Source organism: Corvus kubaryi, unplaced genomic scaffold (genome assembly GCF_017639235.1).
Source record: "Corvus kubaryi isolate FWS band 111438036 unplaced genomic scaffold, C.kubaryi_AGA036_p1.0 74, whole genome shotgun sequence".
Classification (NCBI taxonomy): domain Eukaryota; kingdom Metazoa; phylum Chordata; class Aves; order Passeriformes; family Corvidae; genus Corvus; species Corvus kubaryi.
In genome coordinates, this window is record NW_024582061.1 from 13,587,093 (window position 1) to 13,606,437 (window position 19,345).

The 19,345-nt window shown below is 44.1% G+C and overlaps 1 protein-coding gene across 2 annotated transcripts in view; it reads right to left on the minus strand.

Annotated features, from left to right (window-relative positions):
- SYN3 (synapsin III) overlaps positions 1-19,345 on the minus strand; it is a 189,228-nt gene that overhangs the window by 128,066 nt on the left and 41,817 nt on the right. For both annotated transcript variants that reach the window (XM_042050906.1, XM_042050907.1), the window contains 2 exons: positions 8,205-8,361; positions 2,017-2,106 (listed from right to left, as the gene is read on the minus strand). In XM_042050906.1, coding sequence (XP_041906840.1) covers positions 2,017-2,106; positions 8,205-8,361 — 247 coding nt within the window. The remainder of the gene's footprint in view (positions 1-2,016; positions 2,107-8,204; positions 8,362-19,345) is intronic.

A 19,345-nucleotide genomic window follows, 5' to 3' on the forward strand; every position in this document is an offset into this window, starting at 1 on the left:
AGTGTGTTTTACGAGTGCTCACTGGTCCAGCTTGGAAATGCCTCCAGGAGAAGGAAAAGAAGAGTGGTAAAAGGGGATCAGTATATTCCTGTCTGACAGATGGAGAAGCTGAGGCACTGTGGGCAAGCAACTTTCGCAGGTGTTTGGTGATGACTGCAGTGCAGCTTGCTTGGTGTAAGCTTGACCTCTCAGACTCTCACAGCCCAGGGTGTTGAGAAGATGCTCCCAGAAAAGATATTTAGAAGTTGTGTAGATTCATTCCGTGAGGCAGACCTGTCCACCTGGGAAGGGCTGACCTGAATTTGCCCAAGTGGATTGTTGCTTCTGTAAATTGTTGAAAAGTGACTGATTTAAACCAGATTACTCAGGCTTCCATGTCAGCAGTAGTGTGTGTGTTCATATGAGATTACCTACGGTTTAAAAGGCTTCCTGTACCCTTTTGGAAGTAAGTAATAGCATCTCCAAGTAGGTGTTTAGTCATACAGATGGAAAATAAGTGAAATTAAGATCAGTATTACTACTATGCTGGCACCAAATACATCTACATCCGAGGAACCAAGAATCAGATTTCCAGACAAGAAGATCTTGCTAAAAGTGCTAGCTAACTTATTTGCAATGATAACCTTTATCAAGTCTTCCAGAACTACCATTCCTGAAGTGGTGATCAAAGTCACAACTGTCCTGAAACATTACTTATGTCACAAAACCTTCTTCATAAATCATTAGGAATTAAATGCAACAGGCACAATCAACTAATTCATCATAGAACTGTGCAACAAATGGTCCCATTGTTTAAGGACTATCCATTTCTTTATGTCTTAAATGATAATACAACTTCATGACTGTACTTACCTCCACCATGTGCCTGTGAAGCATAGAAGTGCTGTAGTCTACCTAGCACAGGTAGAGAGCAGAGTATTGGAACAGAGAGGTGAAGGTCTGGCATTTCAAAGTATTTGAGTACCTAGCAGGCAGCAGTGGGATTTTGCACAAGAACCTGCATGATCAGGAACCTACACCCTGTTATGCGTTGTGGTTGGCCCACAGTGTTGCAACAAGTGTGTGAAAAAAGAGGGGTTTGAATATTTTTGAGCCTTAGTTTGGCATCTCAACAACCCTCATGTTCAGGCTGGCAATGCTGCTTGGGTTCACAGTCAAGCCTGGTTAATTAGCTCAGCCAGCCAGTGGTCACACAGGGGGTCATGGTTCATACAGGGTTTCATCGAAGCCTCAGCCATGTAGGAAGCGCCACTAATTCATGGATGTAAGTTGGGAGCAAAAATTCACAAAGGACTAGTCTTCCTTTTAACGCAGGAAAAACAAGAGCCATGACCAGCTTTAAACAGAGCCCCTCTCTTTGCCATGTTCTCCAGGACTAAAGGCACCTATGCAGATTCCTTTGGAAGGTGCCCTAAGAGTTTGGTACAGTGCCCAGCAGCCACACAGGACACTGAGTGTTTAGCTGTTGACAGAAAGACCAGGCCCCAGAGCACTGTGCAAAGAAAACATGAGAAGCTGAAGCAAACTCTTTCAAGAACTCCAAGTTACCCTGAGTTCCTTCAGGCTGATAAATGTTTCATGGATGGTGAGCACGTGATAGACCAAGCAAACTAATATTGTGAAACAAACATCTCTCAGGACACGTCCCAAATTGTCAACGTATTTTAAACAATTCCAGGAGTAGAGAAAATCCACTTTATCTGAATAGAGTGATTCTTTGCTCTAAGGGATGAGCTTTTTGTTGACTGTTTTACAATGGAGTTCTGCTTTAGTGTTGAACCTTTGAGCCTCTTTGTACATTTTTTCAGGGTCCTTACATGACCTAGGGGAGGGCTGGGCAAGAAAGGAAAGAGGTTCCCAAGCAGTGCCTTTTGCATAGCACTTTTTAACTAGTATTTCTCTGTAAGTAAAATTTAGACTCTTCCCAGCATTCCCACCACCATTTCCTGTGTCCAGCTTGCATCTGTTGTTTCTACCCCATCCATACTGGCATCAGAAGAAAGCAAAGTTACTCACCATCTGCTTATGGCTTGGGAAGAACGTTTGCTCCACGAGGGGGAACTTCTCAGGACCCAGCGAGTTGAAGATTTTAATGAGCTGAGAGAACTTGGGGTGAGGGAGGGGGAACAAAAAACAGACACAGTGGATGTCAGTGACTTATTGTGCAACAGGCATGTGCTTGCAAAATGTTCTGATAGTGGTGAAGGAGGTGAGAGAAACATAAATTATGTCTTTGCCACCTTGCTTTCTTGACCTGAGAGCAGCAAAAAAATACAAAGCTGCATTATTTATCCATGGCCAAGCCAGCCTATGTACACAAACCTTGGACTAAGAGAGCATAGAAGGGATTCAAGAGCCAGAAGAGAATCAGTTTGGGTTTACTTACATCTCTACTCTGAACAAGATTTGCTTTCCAAATTCAGCTGGGGAGAGGAGCCTTTCTTAGCAGAGGATAGAGCCAGGAAATCAGTGCCACCGCTCGCTGTTAGAGACCGAATAAACCAAAGCTGTCCCTTGGATCTCTTCCCCACAGCCAAATCCAAGCAAGGCACTTTGTGCTGGAGGGCAGGAGAATTGCTGAGGGACAGTGATGAGCAGAGGGAATGGCCTGTGCTACCTGGTCTGAGTCCCAGCCCAAGGAAGTAGGAGTTAATCATAACTGACATTTATTGTGAACCAAGGGCCCCCAACAGCCCTTCATGAATGACAGGAGAAAGGACATCTGCCTGTCCCTGTCCCACCTACCATGAGGTCTGAGGGAGGCACCAGTCTGTGAGGGCAGTGTCTAGAGAGAGCAGCATGGAACATCAACGGGGACAGCAACCGCCCCGGTATTTCACACACAAGGAGGAGCATTTGTCGTTGTCCCCACCCATCAGCATGCAATTCACCACCATCACCACTATCATCACCATTATAAACCCTTTCAGCATTCTGGGTTGTGCCCAACCAGACACAAAGCTCCCCATGGTAGCACTGAGTTTTGATTTCTGTTCAGGTTCCAAAACCCCAACAGAAGTGTTACACAGCACAGCAAATTCCTGCTCTGCTTCAGCCATCTGTGAAGCAAGCAGACTATTCTGTATGTTGTCTGCAGCCTCCCTGTTTGATCCATCATTCATCACCTGGAGAAAAAAATCAAAACTATAAGAGAGAAACTTAATAACCAGGACAGAAAATGTTTCTGAAGCAGAGGTGATATACCAAAGAATATCCCAGAAACCTCTCAGATCTCAGGAGAAGCTTAGAGTCTATAATGTCAGGCATTTAGCCACCCTGCTCACTCTCTGAAGAGACACGGCCCTGTTACCACAGACAGCTCTGAATTGGCACAGCTGTTGGTGAAGTGGTTGGACTGGCAGCTGCATAAGAGAATAAAATGTTTGGGGATTGGTTCCTGCTGTGCTGGAAGGTAGGACTGAGTTCCCCATTGATTGAGTCCTATTCACAAAATAGTTTATAAACTGAATTCAGTTTCCAAGCCCCCCAGAATTTGGTAAAATCAAGTTAATTAATAAAGGTCTCCAGCCTGGGCCAAGTTAGGACAGATTGCAAGTCCTTTGCATGAGCTTCTCAAGTTCCTCATCAAAGGTAGGGATGTATTAAGCTTGAAGGAGATCCCTGTGGCCCCTAAGGGAAGTAACACACAGATTAAGGGAAGAAAACAGACACCTAGGGAAGAAGGGAAAGAAAAGCAAGCTCCCTTTCTTCCCAACAGCATTAGCTACTTAATCTTGCATATTCTGAGCACTTCTGGGCAAGAGCTGGAGCCAGTAAAGGCACCAAATCACAACACCAAGGTTACATTGCAGATAGAGAGAGGATATTGAGGGTGTTTTCTGCGGAGTAGCCCTGTTAAGGCTCCTCTCCTGGTACTGGGCTAGTCTAAGCAAAAGCATTGCTGCATAAGAAGTTGAAACTTCATTTGCTGGTGGAGAAGAAATGCCCCTTTGAGAGTTAAATCTTGGCATGCAGTCACTGTGAAAAAAAATTAGGCTGCAAGGTGTGTGCCAGACCCAGGCCAAATGCTGAAGGGGCAGCTGCCAGCAGATTTGCAGGCAAATGCAAAGAATCCTTTTCCTAATCTCATAGTTCAAAACACAGCATTTAAAGAAAATCCAGGAAACATCAAGAGGCGGCATATCCCATCACTAACACCACCACCACCCTCACATGCATCAGCAGATAAGAGGAAAAACTCCCCATGTGGAATAATTATTGTTGGCAAGGAGAGTATTGATGTTGTGGAAGGAGGACAGCTTGCTTCTCTTAACTACTTGCACTAGCCCTGCACATTCTAGAAAAGAAAAATAAAGCCCTGTTTTGACTAGCAAGGTGAGCAAACAGGGCTTAAAAGTTAAACACAATGAGACAGAGACAGGGGAGAGAAGGAAAAACACTCTGGTTGAGAACAGCCCGTGCCCCTTGCTGTGTGTGCATGCAGCTCTGGTGAGCCATGGACACTGTGATGTTGAAGAAATGTACATTTATCCTGGGAAAACAGCTCAAACAAAATAACTGGAACAACTGTGCAGCTGATAGACAATGTTCTGACTTGTTCCTTGGGCTTCCTTTTGAAGCACACAGCTCTTGGCTGTTGCTGAAATAGCGAGTGTTTCAGATGAGAGATTCAGACATCTGGGAGCCTCGTCACTGGGCCAAGCCTGCAGAAAGGTCTGACTTTGGTATTGCCCCTCATGGGACAGTCCCCTCCCATTTTTCCTTTTTTTACCAGTTGTTAGGGACAGGATGTTGACAAAGAGACTCCCACATTACGTGGTGCAGCAGCCTCTGAGATATCTGATAACAGAGCTCGAGTAACATCTCCCAGTGCAGATGGGTAGGAATGCTGCTGTCAGCAGCTCTGCTAGGTATAACCACACCTTCCACATTCTGGCAGCAGTTCTTGCTTTCTGTGGTTCCACTGGTTTTAGCGAGATTGCATCCAGACCACAGATAAGACACGGGGCAAGGCAGCCTGGTTTTAGGTACCTGGAACAAGTAGGCAAGTGGAATACCTTTGACTGGCTGGAGATCAGAGTTACATGCAGGGAGTCTTTACAGAGAAACAGAAAGGTCCATTCAGAGGACCTTAAGGCCTTTTGCATATTTTGAAAGTGCCTAGGTGATCAGGGAGCCTATGTCCCTTGGCAGTCAATAACAGTTTGGCTGGGAGTCCTTGGACTCAGGAGGTGACTGTCAGAAAAACTTCATGTTTCCTGCTGCCTTACAGATGCAGAAGTTGCTTTGCAATTACAGACATTACCTGCATGCAGTGAGTACTGCTCTGAGCATTCTTCCCACTGTATTTTGGATTGTAACTTAGAATTAGAGTTAGAATTGTGTTAGAATTCTAACACAAAAATTATTATTAGTGGTTGAAGCAATGTGCTTAGTGTGCTTGTAGTATTATTTCTCAACAGTTCTGGGACCATCTTAAAACTCAGATTTCTTAGATGTTTCTCTCAGGGTGTGAGACCCCCTGAATATTCTTTTTTTTTCCCTCTCAGAAACATCTGATTCAAACTGTGCCCGTTTTAATCTTTGAAGAAGTTTGTGCACTGCAGAACTAGAAACCTGGCAAATGTCATTAAAAAATGGGGCTGCATGTTTGAGTAAACCCAAATCCAAACTCAGCTGATTGTAATTAGAGTTGCTGAGAATAAAACGTGGTTGCAAATTGCCAAAGAAAAACAGTCTCAATTTCATTCCCCTCCACAAAATCATAAACATTTCTATGAAATGGAACCATTTTTGGGGAAAATAAAAAATGAGAGTGAAAAACACATTTTCCAGGGGTATTTCATTTCATTTCTTCATGCATCTCAACTGTTCTCTAGATCCAAAAAGCTTCCAGTAATCTCTGTTATGCAGATCCCTTATTTCGAGATGCCTGTTTTGCAATCAAAGTGGAACGTGCACCAAAGTGTCCCTATCTCTTGCTTCCCAGCTATCACAAAAACAAAATTTTCTGATTGTGCTGCCAGTGAAGATTTTTGCCCCCAAATATCCCACTGCAATCTCTACAAGAGCTTCAATACCCTCTGAGCATTGCACATTAGATGCAATCTTAGATTGCTGAGCACATTACAGTCACTGGTTTGGGGGTGATGTGTGTGCAGGGGCAGCAGGGAAAGGAGGCATTCTGAAAACCTGTTTAAAGTGTTTGCAAACGGTTTCCTTGACTCCTCTGGAAAGATTGTCTGTGCCAGCTGTATTCCCTGTGAGGAAAGCATGGCACAACCAGACCCAGAGTAACTTAAGCCAAGCTGCTGGCAGAGCCAAGTTCTCCCACACTGCCTTTCCAGCACTGCTTTTTTTTTTTTCTTTTAAGTGCTAAGTTTGTTTGTTTTCTTTTATTTCAGATGCCTAAAAATAGGCCTTTCACATCTTGAGGCCCCTTCACACCATCAGAAACATAATTACAAGGCATAAGTTGCAAAGCGTCAGCTAAGCCCTGACTGACTTGACCCCAAAATCAGATGGAATGGACTACATGACTGTCTTCAAAAGGCAGTGTAACTGTGGAGGCTTTTTGTCTGGTCACCAGGGTCAATGCACTTGTGTCTAGGACCAGCTGTCAGAACCAATGTGAAGGTGTGGTACTGAGCCTGGAACTGGAAAATCAGATGGAAACTGAGGTCAAATGGACATTAACCACCTATACAATGATGGCAAAGTGAGGTTGTTTGAGGTTGCTCTCACCACTGTCATTGTTGCACTGCAACATTTTTGGAAAAGACAGGATCTTGCTTTTGGTCTCAACAAACCCCACAAATGTTATAAAAAGGGGTGAAAACTGAAAAGACTCTGTTTATTACACTTGTACCATTTTAGTAAGAAATTACTTAAATCCAACACTGCCCAATCATGGAAATAAATGTCTGAGTCACTACAGACCTCATCTGAACTTGACCTACCAAGCAACACACTGAGGACCTCTAGGATAATTATTCCAAGGGAAAAAAACAACCATAAAACTCCACTTAATTAGGTGATGAGGAAGATATCATTTTCTATAAGCATTCCATCTTACTCCAAGCTAAATTTGTGCAATGAGTAAGGGAATTCCTGAAAATGCGTCTAAAAGTTTTCCATGGGGTCATATTGCAAAATCCCATCTCCTCACATCCATATAGTTTTAGTTTCCTGCTTTGAACCTAGAAGAATGCAGGGAAATTTCCATTCTGGAAGCATCAGTAATCAGAGAAGGCACTTTGGGACGAAACTGCTTGGAAAACCCATATGCCAACTCCAAAATGGTATCAGCATCTGACTTCCTCCTGCAGCTACTGCAATGACCAGCCTTACTCTTGTGGCTCAAGGCCAACTTATCTCCCCAGCCCTCCTGCTTCTGCAGCTTCAGCTGCCTTGGAGCTGCTCAGAGAAATGGTCTGGGGAATTACTACACACTTTGATTTGGGGCTGAGAAAAGCCAATGATAATATTTTTCAAAGTTTTCTGAGATTCTCCTGTGAACTTGACAGAATTTAAAGAACAGGTGAAGGCAGCTTCCAGTGCAAAATATCAGAACACTGTCCTGTCCTCATCAGGAGCTGACTCAGCCTAGGTCTTTCCAAGGTGCAATGTTTCAGGTTCAATGAACCAACACTTCATGATAATGTTGTATTTCATTCTGGGACTTTGAAAAACTCTACATCTGTGGTGGTTTGACCCTAACTGGACTGATTTTCTCTACCTCCTCCCGGCCAGCGGTGCAGGAGGATTGGGAATGGTGGTTTTTGTCTGTTCATCACATGTTGTCTCTACTGATCCTTCCTCCTCAGGGGGAGGACTCCTCACACTCTTCCCCTGCTCCAGAGTGGGATCCCTCCCAGGGGAGACAGTCCTCCATGAACTTCTCCACTGTGGATCCTTCCCAAGGACAAGAAACCTAGGTACAAGAAACCTAGGTGTTGCTACCCTGCCAGCTGTTGGTGATCCCTTAGAGTCTGGGACAAGGGAAATGTCCTGCTCAGGGTGAAGAAATAACACCTTGATACCACTAGAGGCTGATAAAGAGGCTGGTAGTGCTGATAGGTTTTTCCCCCAAGAACTCCCACCTGGATTCCTAAGGTTGCTTAGATTTTAACCTAAAGAGACCAACTCCTTTGAAACAGCCTGGAAGGCAACCTTGGTGTTTTATCAGTAGCAGAGATCTCCTCTGCAGAGCTGACTTGCAGCAGAGCCGGATCATCACTTACCACCCAGGGCTTGCTGCAGAAGTTGTAGATGGAGTAGAGGGAGTTGACCGAGTGGATGCCGCCGTACTGGAGGCCGATGATGAGGCTGCGGAAGTCTTCTCCCAATGCCATGCTGTAGGCGTGCTGCCGGATCAGGACGAAATCTGGCTTGAAGGACCTGGAAGAGATGAGGAGAGTGATGTTTTAGTTTCAAATGCTCAGAAGCACTTCTAACCACTCCTCGTTTCTTTTCCATCCTTCCCCTTTCTTTTCACTAACACATGTTGCTCTTCTCTGGGCCTCTCATCATGTGTTGCTCGTGTTATAAGGTAACAAACCCAACAAAACCCCCTAGTCATTAAAAAAGGAAAAATCCAATGTAGATGCAAGTGTGAGAGCATAGAAACAGGCCAAGCAGATTTTCTACAGTTTCCATGTCGCTCAGGCATGCACAGGAACAAGCCACAAGCAGAGCCAAGGGTCATAAATTCACTGGGGGGGGGAATTCTCTTTTCTTTCTAAAAGCTTGGCCGTACTTGGCAAGCTCGTTGCAATGTGCAACGCAGATGAGGGAGCAAGTTTGTTTCCTGACGATTGAGCTCCATATTGAAGCAATGCCCAGTGGGTGGGAAGATCATAAGGGATTTCAGAAAGCTCTCGTACACATCCATACACTGACCCACATTCCCCCTTTAATCAGTTTACTACATAGGCAGCACATCCCAGGCTCTCACGGCTGTGAGTCAACAAGCAAAGGGCAGGCACGGTAATGTAATTAATCAAAGGAGCAGAGCCCCTCATATGCTGCTGTGACTCATGGCTTGGACTTCCAGAATATTATTTAGCAAGACTGGAGCTCGGACTCCTATGGTTCAACAGCAGCAGCCCTCAGCTAATGCACAGAAAAGTGAGGCCCTTTCTAGGTAAGCCAACAGGCAATGGATTATCTTTCAAGCAGCCAGATTTCATTCCTTGCTGACGCGCTGTCTTCGGAGCCATTCAAAAATATCTGGAAGCAGCAGCTGGAAAGAAATGGTTCCCAAAATGGGGCTCAGCAGTTCATTCTCTAAGGAAGGGGCTTTTCCACTGAAAGAGGGGATTATTTTATATGTTAGCAGAGGTTGCATCAAGGACACTGAAAAATTTCCATGCTGTATTAAAGATTTTCAGAGAAATGAGCTCTGTAACCAGGTCCCATTACCTCACTACCCTCGAACATTTTCCTTGCTAAGAGACTATAATTTCTGTCCTTTGGATGTATGAGCTGGAAATACTTTGGGTTTATAGCCCCTATTTATATTTCCATCATTCTGGAAGGGAAATGTGAGATGGTGACTCTGGGCCAGATTGTGGCAACAAACACTGTACACAAACCCCAGCACAGCTTTGTTGTTTTAAAGCTGTTCATTTTGTTTGTTGGCCTTGGACTTTTGTTATCGCCCGCTTGAGACATGGTGAGGATCATGCTCAGCTTTTGTGATGAAAGAGGCCAAGCTTTAGAAATGTTGTGATTCCCTCCCATGGAGTTTTATTTTAACCTAGGCATGTTCCCTAATGTACTTGGCACCAAAGGTGGTGCTTTCCTGCAGCAGCGAGATGCAGAATGAGCATCATGAGGGCTGTGCTATCGCTGTGCAGCTGATTTATGGACCTCCCTGGTGTCAATGGGCATGAGGCAAGTGGTGACCCCCGCTGAGAAACAGCAAGTGAATACACATCTTGGAAAGTTGGAGCTGCTCTGTTCTGCTGGACTTGCTGCGTAGAAAGTACCCTGCAGGTGGGCACAGGTCCTCAAGAAGGATTTACCAGCTACTTATGACCAGGGCTTGATATCTGTGCTGAGTTACTGAACAGTTGTGGTGCCTGGAGAGGCAGGAGCTATGGGTGTGTCTCTCCTCATCCAGCTTTCTGAGCGTATGAAGAAAAAAATGGTCCTTGTTACAATCCCAGACTGGACTCATGGGACAGCACCTACTGGGGTTGCACAGTAATGGTTCAGATCATTCTCCAGGTGAAGCAGTGGTATTTTCCCCTTGAACATCTGCCCCAACACCCTGGATGGAGATGTGATGCTGTGGTGGGGAGGAAGGATGAAAATGAGCACAGCCAGCTTCAGGGGGAGGACACAGAGTGGCTGGGAAACTGCCTTCGTTGGCTTTACTTCTGCCAGCCAAAAGCTCAGGGAAAAAGCTCTTGTCTTTTCAGATCCTGGCAGAGAAAGAGTTTCTCCACTTATATGATGGACACAAGGGCACAGAATTAATGTAGAAAAGCCTATTCTCAAACTCTGTGTTCTCTAGGAAGGGAGGGCACTCTCTCATGCAGCAGATGAGGAGTGAATCTCTAAAGTGAAGGTGGACACTGAATCCCTGTTTTGAGCCATGGAACAATGTGAATGTTCCCATGGATACAGAGAGCAAGGCAGTGGAGTGCCAGGCCTGGGACTAGCTGAGAATAAACATCAGCTGAAGAACACCAGAGCCTGTAACAGAGAAATGGAGACCAGCAGCAAAAGGAATAACAATCAATAACATTTCTGTACAGAAAGCAGGTCCCCAGCCTGCTTTGTGGTAGAGAAGATGATGACAGCACATCCTGCTAGGAGGTTTCATGCCTTAAAGAGACTGCCTATTTCTTATTTCTGCATATAGGCATAACTCTGGCTTGCTTACAGTCCTTCAGCTTTTCTCACTGAAGCACAAAGAGATTCGAGGGCATGAAGAAAGAACACACAAGCATAGATTATTTGTATCAGAAAGAGTGTGATCAACACATTAGATTGTCCCCCTGTACTGTGCACTGGTGAGGTCACACCTCAAATCCTGTGTTTAGTTTTGGCTCCCTCACTGAAAGTAAGACATTGAGGTGCTGGAGCGTGTTGTAGTGGCCTCCTCTCCCAGGTAACAAGGTGTAGGACACGAGGGAATGGCCTCAGGTTGTGCCAGGGGAGGGTTAGTGGATATCAGGAAAAATTTCTTTATGGAAAAGAATCATCGAAAGAGGCTTCCCAGGGAAGTGATTGAGTCACCGTCCCTTGAGTTGTTCAAAGGGGGTGTGGATATGGCACTTAGGGCTGTGATTTAGTGGTGAAAATGGCAGTGCTCGTTAATGGTGGGACCAATGCTTTAGAGATCTTTCCTAACCAGTTCTATGATTGTCAAAATACCTCTTAACGACCCCTTCCACTGTGAATAACCATTTGCAGCCAAAGGGTGCTTTATACCCCAGCACCATGATGGGTGAGAGAGCTTTTTCCTGGTGTTGTTGGAGAAGGATGGGCTCTCCTGCTCTCTTTTTAGAAGACTGACAGTCTTAGAAGACACTTTGCTCTTCATGCCAATAGAAAAAGATCTTCCCAGGACACTGAAGACAACATCCTCACTTCAGGTTCTGGCTACCCTCCATTATTCAAGGAGACTTCATTCAGCTTTCAGATACTTCCCAGTGATCAAGATGTTTTGACTAAGTTCCCTTCCAAAGCCTTTCCTATCTGGCATGACACAGAGAAGAAGAGAAGTGCATAATTAAGCAACATGATACAGTAAGTTTTGCGTTACTTGCAGTTAACGAAGCCTTCAGGGAAGCTTCTGAGGCACAAGTCCAAGCCATAAGTGGCTGCAACTTTTGCTCAAGAAGTGCAAAATTCCTCCAAATATGCAGTGCCTCAGGTGTCTGACACCTAACAGAAAATGGCATTTACAAATAGGAACAAATTCTTTTTGTGCTTTGCTTGGGTGTTAATGGCATTGTTTTTACATTACTGAAAATTAATAGGGAATTGATGACATTTTCCCCTATCACGGTGTTAGACTTAACATTCTGTTTGATGTTTTAGCAAAGCGGAAAATTTGCCAAGGAAAAAAATGTCATTTCAGTCAAAACCTCGTCATATTTTCCAGAGAAAGAAATAAACCCTGCTGAAGTTACTCAAAGAAAGAACGAATGTGACTGCTTATATAAATAAGATAACACAGAGCTCGTTTTAGAGAAAAAAGAAAGCAACATAGAATAAAGAATAATCTCTCTTTAGTAGGCTGGAGGAGAGAAGCAGGGGTTTTTTTTGAACATTGTAGTAGAGAATGGCTGGGTAAAATACATGGGGGGTGTGGGAGATCAGTGCAGCAAAAGCAGCAGGAGCCAGGAGTCACAGTTGTAGCAGGAACAATACCACTGTAGGCAGATGAGGACACCCTGGAAGATGCTCTGATTTGCTTCTCAGCCACAGATCAATGCTCAACTAACCATTGAATCATGTCCCATACTCTCTGAACTGTACTCTGGCAGTCTAAAAAGTCTGCCATATATTTTACTTCTAAACTGATCAACACTGACAAGGAAAAGCATGTGGACTTGGACAAAGCCTGAAAGTAGGAACAACCACACCTGCCAACATCAACTTGCCTTCTAAAGGCTTGTGATCCAAAGCTTTTACAGAAGGTGATCCAAATACTTTCCAACATCACAGAATAAAGTCATAGAGTAATTTAGGTTGGAGAGGATCTTTGGAAACCATCTGGCCCAACACCATGCTCATTGCAGGCCTAACTTTGAAGTGACATTAGGATGATTGCCATTCCCTGGAAGAAGCCTTAGTAAAAACCCACATGGAAAGGAGACAAACTATGGCAGAACTGATAAAAAAAGAAAGCTGATCAAGACTGAAGCAATGTACACAGTTTTTAAATCATTCGTGTATTTAATCCTGGATTAACTAATTATTGAATGTTCTAGGCCCTGGCATCTCATTCCTTTTTGGAAAGAATTACTGTAAATGCAAAAAAGGGTCAGGCAAATAGTTTAGTATCTGAGATGCTCCCCACCCTGGTCTGCTTGGAGTGACTTTTGCTTTCTGGCAGCTGTCTGCATGCCAAGTGTTTTCCCAATAACTGTCAGCATCCTGCCTGCACGTCGGCTGGGTGCCAGCTGCCAGGGAGGTGAAGGGGGACATTATTCATCTGGGACATCAGCAAACCCTGCAGGGAGAGGCAGGCCTCCAAGCAGCTGTTTAGCAGCAGGAGCTGAGGTGGAAGTAACTGAGAATAAATACATAAATAATCACACCCCACTGTCTCTTCTCTTTTGTACTTCCTGCTCCTCCAAAAAAAAAAAAAAAAAAAAGAGGACAGGGACAGACAGGTGAAGAGGGGGGAGATACTAGTGAAAAACAATGTTAGATCATCCCCCATATGGGAATAATTTCTCAGTTTATAAATGTTTACTAGAGGTGTTAAATTGCTTCATATGTAACTGCAGCTTGCCAGGGTGTACCCTGTTAGACGTCTCGCCCCAGCTCATTGTCTCTGCAGGGTATTTCAGTGAGGAAAGTGGTCATTTGGCACATTGGTCTCTTGCCTAAACTGAATTTTCAAAAGCTTACAGGCTGTTACACACACTTCTCCATTACATTTATGGATTGCCATGCCATCAATAGAAAAAATATTGCCCAAATGTTTCTTAGTGTTAAATACATAGCACATATTGTACTCCACCATGTGGCACTTTCTGTGAAACTTGGGAGAACCATGAGCTCAACATATTTTTCCATCTGGCTGCTAGAACCATAAACTTTCCCAATCAGTTTCTGCCATTTTTTTTCTCCTATCTGCAACTTCACAGAAAATTGCAGAAATTTGGTTTGGAATTAGCAAAACAACCAACCAACCAACAAAAACTACATCCCAACCCCACCCCCCAAACAACAATAACTAGAAAAAGACATCCAAAAAAAGACCCTAATTAGGTCAAGAGTTAAATTTAAAAAGACAGGGATTAGACAGAGGCTGCAGTTTGTCTTTGGCACAACCCTCCTGGAACATGAGAAGCTGGAAAGTGACCAAGTGACCTACTGCCTACCAATACTTCCTACATCAGTGTCCAGGAACAGTGGCTACTCCCATGGTCTTCCTGGACATTGTCTCTGTAGAAGAACTGCAAGAAACCACCAACTCTTGTGAACAAATAGTCCTGTGGAGACAAGAAAACATCCTTCTAGCGACGTGCAACTGCTGTGTGGTGAGAAAGCATGGCCTCTGTAGGATAGAAAACCTCCATGCCCTTTTCAGGCAGCTGCTTGCTAATGGACCTTTGGGGTGAGTGAACCTACTGGGATGGGAAAAGATGCAGTGGGCAGAGGACAGTGTCCTCACTTTAAAGAATCTTGCATCCTGGAGCAGGCACGTATTTTTTAGTCAGACTACATGTCTCCTGGAGTCTGCAAGCTCTGAATAGCAGGGAAACACCTGTGGGCTGGCCAGCTTCTTCTCTGCTTCTCTTGTGTGAAAGGATTTGCTTCCTCATGCTGTGACTGTACTGCAGCTTGCAGTGTAAAAATATGCTTCAGGAAAAAAGCACTTTCAGGGATTTTTGGGATGGTGATTCAACAGGTTGCTGTCCTGTTGTCACCAGAGCACTGTAGAAGCACTGAATCAGCTGGAAGCAACGGGAATGTCAGTGTTACAGGAATGGATGGGCTTGTGTGGACAAACTGGAGAATTCACTGACCCCAGCATGGCTGTGAGTAGCAAGGGCACATCACCCAGGGTGAGCAGGGAGAGACACACACCTTACACAGACAGACCAAATTCGGGCAAGGCCTGTAGGACCAAACATCATTCCACAGCAAAGATCCTTCCTCACAGCTAGGCTTTGTCCTTGGTGCTGCTCCTCTTTGCTGTCATTTTGGACACTCCTCTACACTTGCCAGGGCCATTTCTCCACACAGGGTCCTCCCCACTTCAGACCCTGGGCATCTCCTGGTCCATCAGCTGTTGTCTGTCCTGTGGGGTTTCATTGAACCTGCACACCACACTGTAAGTGCTATGGCCACCACTCTGACAGGTCCGATGCAAACAGGAGAATGTGCTTTCTCTCCTGGATGATTGGCCCCAGTAGCAAAAGAAACCTCTCTACAGGGAGACAGGAGATGAGAGCAGTCTGGTGCATGATTAATTTATATCCTTAAAGGTCTGAAATGCTCCCAAAGACACTAGTATTCCCCAGATAAAAGAGCTGTCCAGATTTTCAACATATCCCCACCTTATTCCCATATCTACTGGAATTAATAGCTGAAGTCTTGTGAAATCCAAAAGTCAAGCAGAGTACTGAATTTAATCTAATACAGAACCTGGGATCATAGTTTGGGAGTCGAAATGTTGCTGTCAGAAGCAGATACAGCCCAAATTTTCATTTCTACTTAAATACTTTTATAATATCCTGAAAGCATAAATGCACCTCAAAGTGGGTGCAGTGCCAACACTGACAGCCTCTTTACACTGCCAAAATATTGACAGGAAGGGCCCTTCAGAGAAATGTGAAAATAAAAATCCCATTCCTCACACCTAACCCCAGTAAAAGTGACACAGTCCAAGAGCTTTCTAGAGTAAATTAGACTGCAGATGGTTCACTGTATCCTTCTGTTTGTGTGTGTAGACCTGTCCAGAGGGAAGTTGTGTGTGCACTGGGAGGAAGATGAAGAATCCACCCAAGTGTTTTAAAAGTAGGCATAAACCCACATTTGTTTTTACACACTCTTTAGCACTCCAGCTACTGCACCCACCTTTTCCCTGCTGTAAGAGCTGCTGTCTAAGCTGGTGAGGGATCCTTTGAGATGAATAAACACTACCTCCTGCTTCCCATATTTAATTCTTCAGTGGAGAAGGTCTGATGCCAATTTTTTCCAAATAAGTGCTGGGGTAATAAGGACCAATGTGTGGGACATCCCCCACCCCACCAGCCCTGGCTGAGCCCAATACTGCTCCTGGTGCCCAGCTCATCCCACTGGTGTCCTCAGTCAGGGCAAGGGTCACAGGGCGCAAACACAGGAAAGTGCTTGCTAGAGACTGCACAAGGCACTTCATGGCCAGCTCTCTGTCTGAAGGAAATGTGCTGAACAGGCTGATGGAGCCTTCACAAACCATGGTAAAACTGGCACAGAAAACACAGATGCAGTTTTTTACATTTGTTAGATGATAGCCTCTGTCTCCAGTAGCAGATTTTGCTGACACTACCTCAAATTCTCCACCCCCTCCTACAGATGTGCAGAACTTAGTAGCTAAAAAAGAGAAGTTGGAGACCCAGAACACTGTTACTGTAAAATTAAATTCTTGGAGCCATGCTTGTTTTAAAAATCAGGCAAGCAAAGTAATGCCTGGCTTCAATAAGATTGTTTGGTAACTTAATTGTGGCTTAGGAGTCATGTATATGTCCATGTCTTTGCTTTCTGTAATTGCCAATAATATTTCTAAAGCATCTTTTTTTTTTTTTTAACTTTCCTGATGCAAGTGGTAAATGGAAGGCTTTAAGGACTGTTATACCTTCTTAGGGAATTTAAGAATTCTTAGGTAAAAGAACCACAATTTTTTCCCAGGGCAGTTCAAATCAGTTGACATGGGGTCTGAAAAAATGCCTTAACTCCAAGGTGTCAGGAGGGATTACGCAAACAGCAGAAAAAGGCTTTGGTTTAAACTTTGCTTTACATGGGCGATACGGTATTTACAGCTTAAAGACAGAACTAGGAGACCTGCTCCAAAATGACAAAATTTTATAGGCTAATAAATTGTTAGATAGCTTATCAGTAAATGTAATGTCAAATTGGAGAGGACAGCCCAGTGGTTGTTGAATATGAATATGAATATTAGTTGTTGCTCTTAAGAAATTTATTATTTTGGTGATTTCAGTCGACTTGTCTGTAGTATTTTCACTGTCTTTCCACTAAACTGCTACATTCTATTGCTCTCCCTTTGAAGAGGAATGTGAAGCAGGCAGGGCTCCTGCAGGGGGGCATCCCAAATGTGCTTGTTAGCAAGATGATGTTGTATTTACCTTCCTATAAATTGTCAGTGGGATTTCCATGACTCTGGGTATTAAAAAAACAAGATGAGTATTATATTTCACCATCTAGAAGCATTCCGATTTTGGAATGAATATTTTGCTTAATAATTAACAGAGGCCTAATAAGTGATGGAAAAAAAATGACAGCAGCAGCAGTGTTGGTGCACACGTGAGTTGAAGGGGTCTCCCTGTGGCTGGGCACTCTGAAGTGTGTCTGTGGCCAGGCAGGACATGGCTGTGAGTGGGATAGTGGGACTTGAAGGGAGTGGGAAGCAGCTGCATCCATGTGGATGGGTTGAGGTGCCTCTGCACAGCTCAGTTCCACAATTCGCTTTCTAAAGTGAAGAAGAGTTTTAATTTCTATACCTTCTAGAGTATTGCTAGGAGTGGCTGTGGAAGTTGGGTCACCTGAGTTCTTAAACTCACTGAGCTGGGCACAACAGGGGCACATCAGCACAGGCTGCAAACAAATATTTGCTGCTTGCAAGGACTATGGCATGTAGCATATGCTATATAAATTGCGTATCCAGACAAGTGTGTATTTACCAAATCCACTTCCCACAAGGCAAATGTGTCCTTAAACATGCAGATATGAAAACAAAAAACCCTGAGCTAATGACATTCAAAACCCCACGTATTTCATATATAAATATCCATGCAAAAATGCTAGCTGGAATACCTGTGTATTCACTGTGAGCAGAAACATGAACACCATGCCCCAGACAGTTTTGCGAAATAAATTTTGTCTTCAGTTTCAGTTTAATAGCTCAAGATCTTTCTGCCAGATGTATGAATGGCTTTGGGAGGAAAGACACAGGAAGGAAAATGAAGATGTGATCAACCTAGGAAATGGTTCTTGGGAAACCTTCCAGCATCATGAGCAAGCAAACACAAGAGTGCATTAGCACAGCACACTGTCTGATGAACGCTCCAGCGGCTGGTTCATGGGACACAATGCTTTGTTTCACTCAGAAACAGACATTTGTGGCACAGGAGAAAGCAAATGCATGTAACAGACACAACTTTAAAGGTTTTTAGCAGAGGCTCGTGACATTTTACCAAAGAACAAATGCCTTGTGGATGTACTAAGAGAGATGTCAGGACCTGAAATGAATTGATGGACCACAGTCATAGCTAATTGACAGTGACATGTTTTGCTTTGCACTGTTTGGACTGGAAATGACATATTGAGAAATTAAACTGAGGCCACCATGCTCAAAATCACAGTTTTTCAGCTGTTCTAAGAATCCCTTTCAAGAATAGCACTGCATGCTACATTATGTGTGCCTATCTCTAATTTTGAACTAGTTGCAAACAGACAAAAGCATTGATTAAATGTGTCAAGAGTATTAAACTCAAAGATGCTGAATACACCAAATAGTGCAAAGGAATTGTACACAGAGAAGCAGGGCAGCTAGAAAAATTAATTTGGAACAGCAGTAAGATTTCAACACAAACAAAGAAAAGCTATTGTATCAAAGATGAAATGTAGAGTTGTAACAACAGGAGCTCATAAAGATGAAGGCTTGGGAATAATGGGGTGGAAGGTAATATTGGTGCTGTGTAAACAGAGGCATCATACACACATGTGACAATGTACACTACTCTTCACATAGAACTTGTAAAAATGCATCTCACATTAGCTCCAGATTACTGGCACTCTGGTGCTTGAAAGAGGGGGAGCAATGCTTCTGGAAAGTGAATTGGATGTGTGATTGGAGAAGCATTGCTCGGGAAAAGGCTGCTTGCAATGACTGCAATTACAAAGTAATGCTAGTAGGACAGAAATCCCCACCAAGCAGAGACGGGTATTACCTCTGAGATATACCACAGGGCAAAGCCAGAGCACTGGGAGTCTCTCACAAAAAAAGAAGTGGTATTTCAGGAGCAAATCAGGCTGCAAGCATCAGGATCACAGAATCATAGAATAGTTTGTATTGGAAGGGACCTTAAAGGTCATCTAGTTCCAACCCCCTTGTCATGAGCAGGGACACCTCACAATAGACCAGGTTGTTCAAAGCACCATCTAGTGCTGAACACAGCCAAGGATGGGGCATCCACACCTTCTCTGGGCAACCTGTTCCCATGCCTCACCACCCTCACAATAGAGGAAAAAAATCTACCCTCATTCAGTTTAAAGCCATTCCCCCTTGTCCTATCACTACATGCCCTTGCAAAACTCTGTTGTAGTTCCCTTTAGGTACTTGAAGGTCCTGTAAGGTCTCCCTGGAGCCTTCTCATCTCTAGGCTGAACGATGCTAACTCTCTCAGCCTATCTTCACAGGAGAGGTGCTTCAGCCCCCTGACGATTATCATGGCCCCCCTTTGGACTT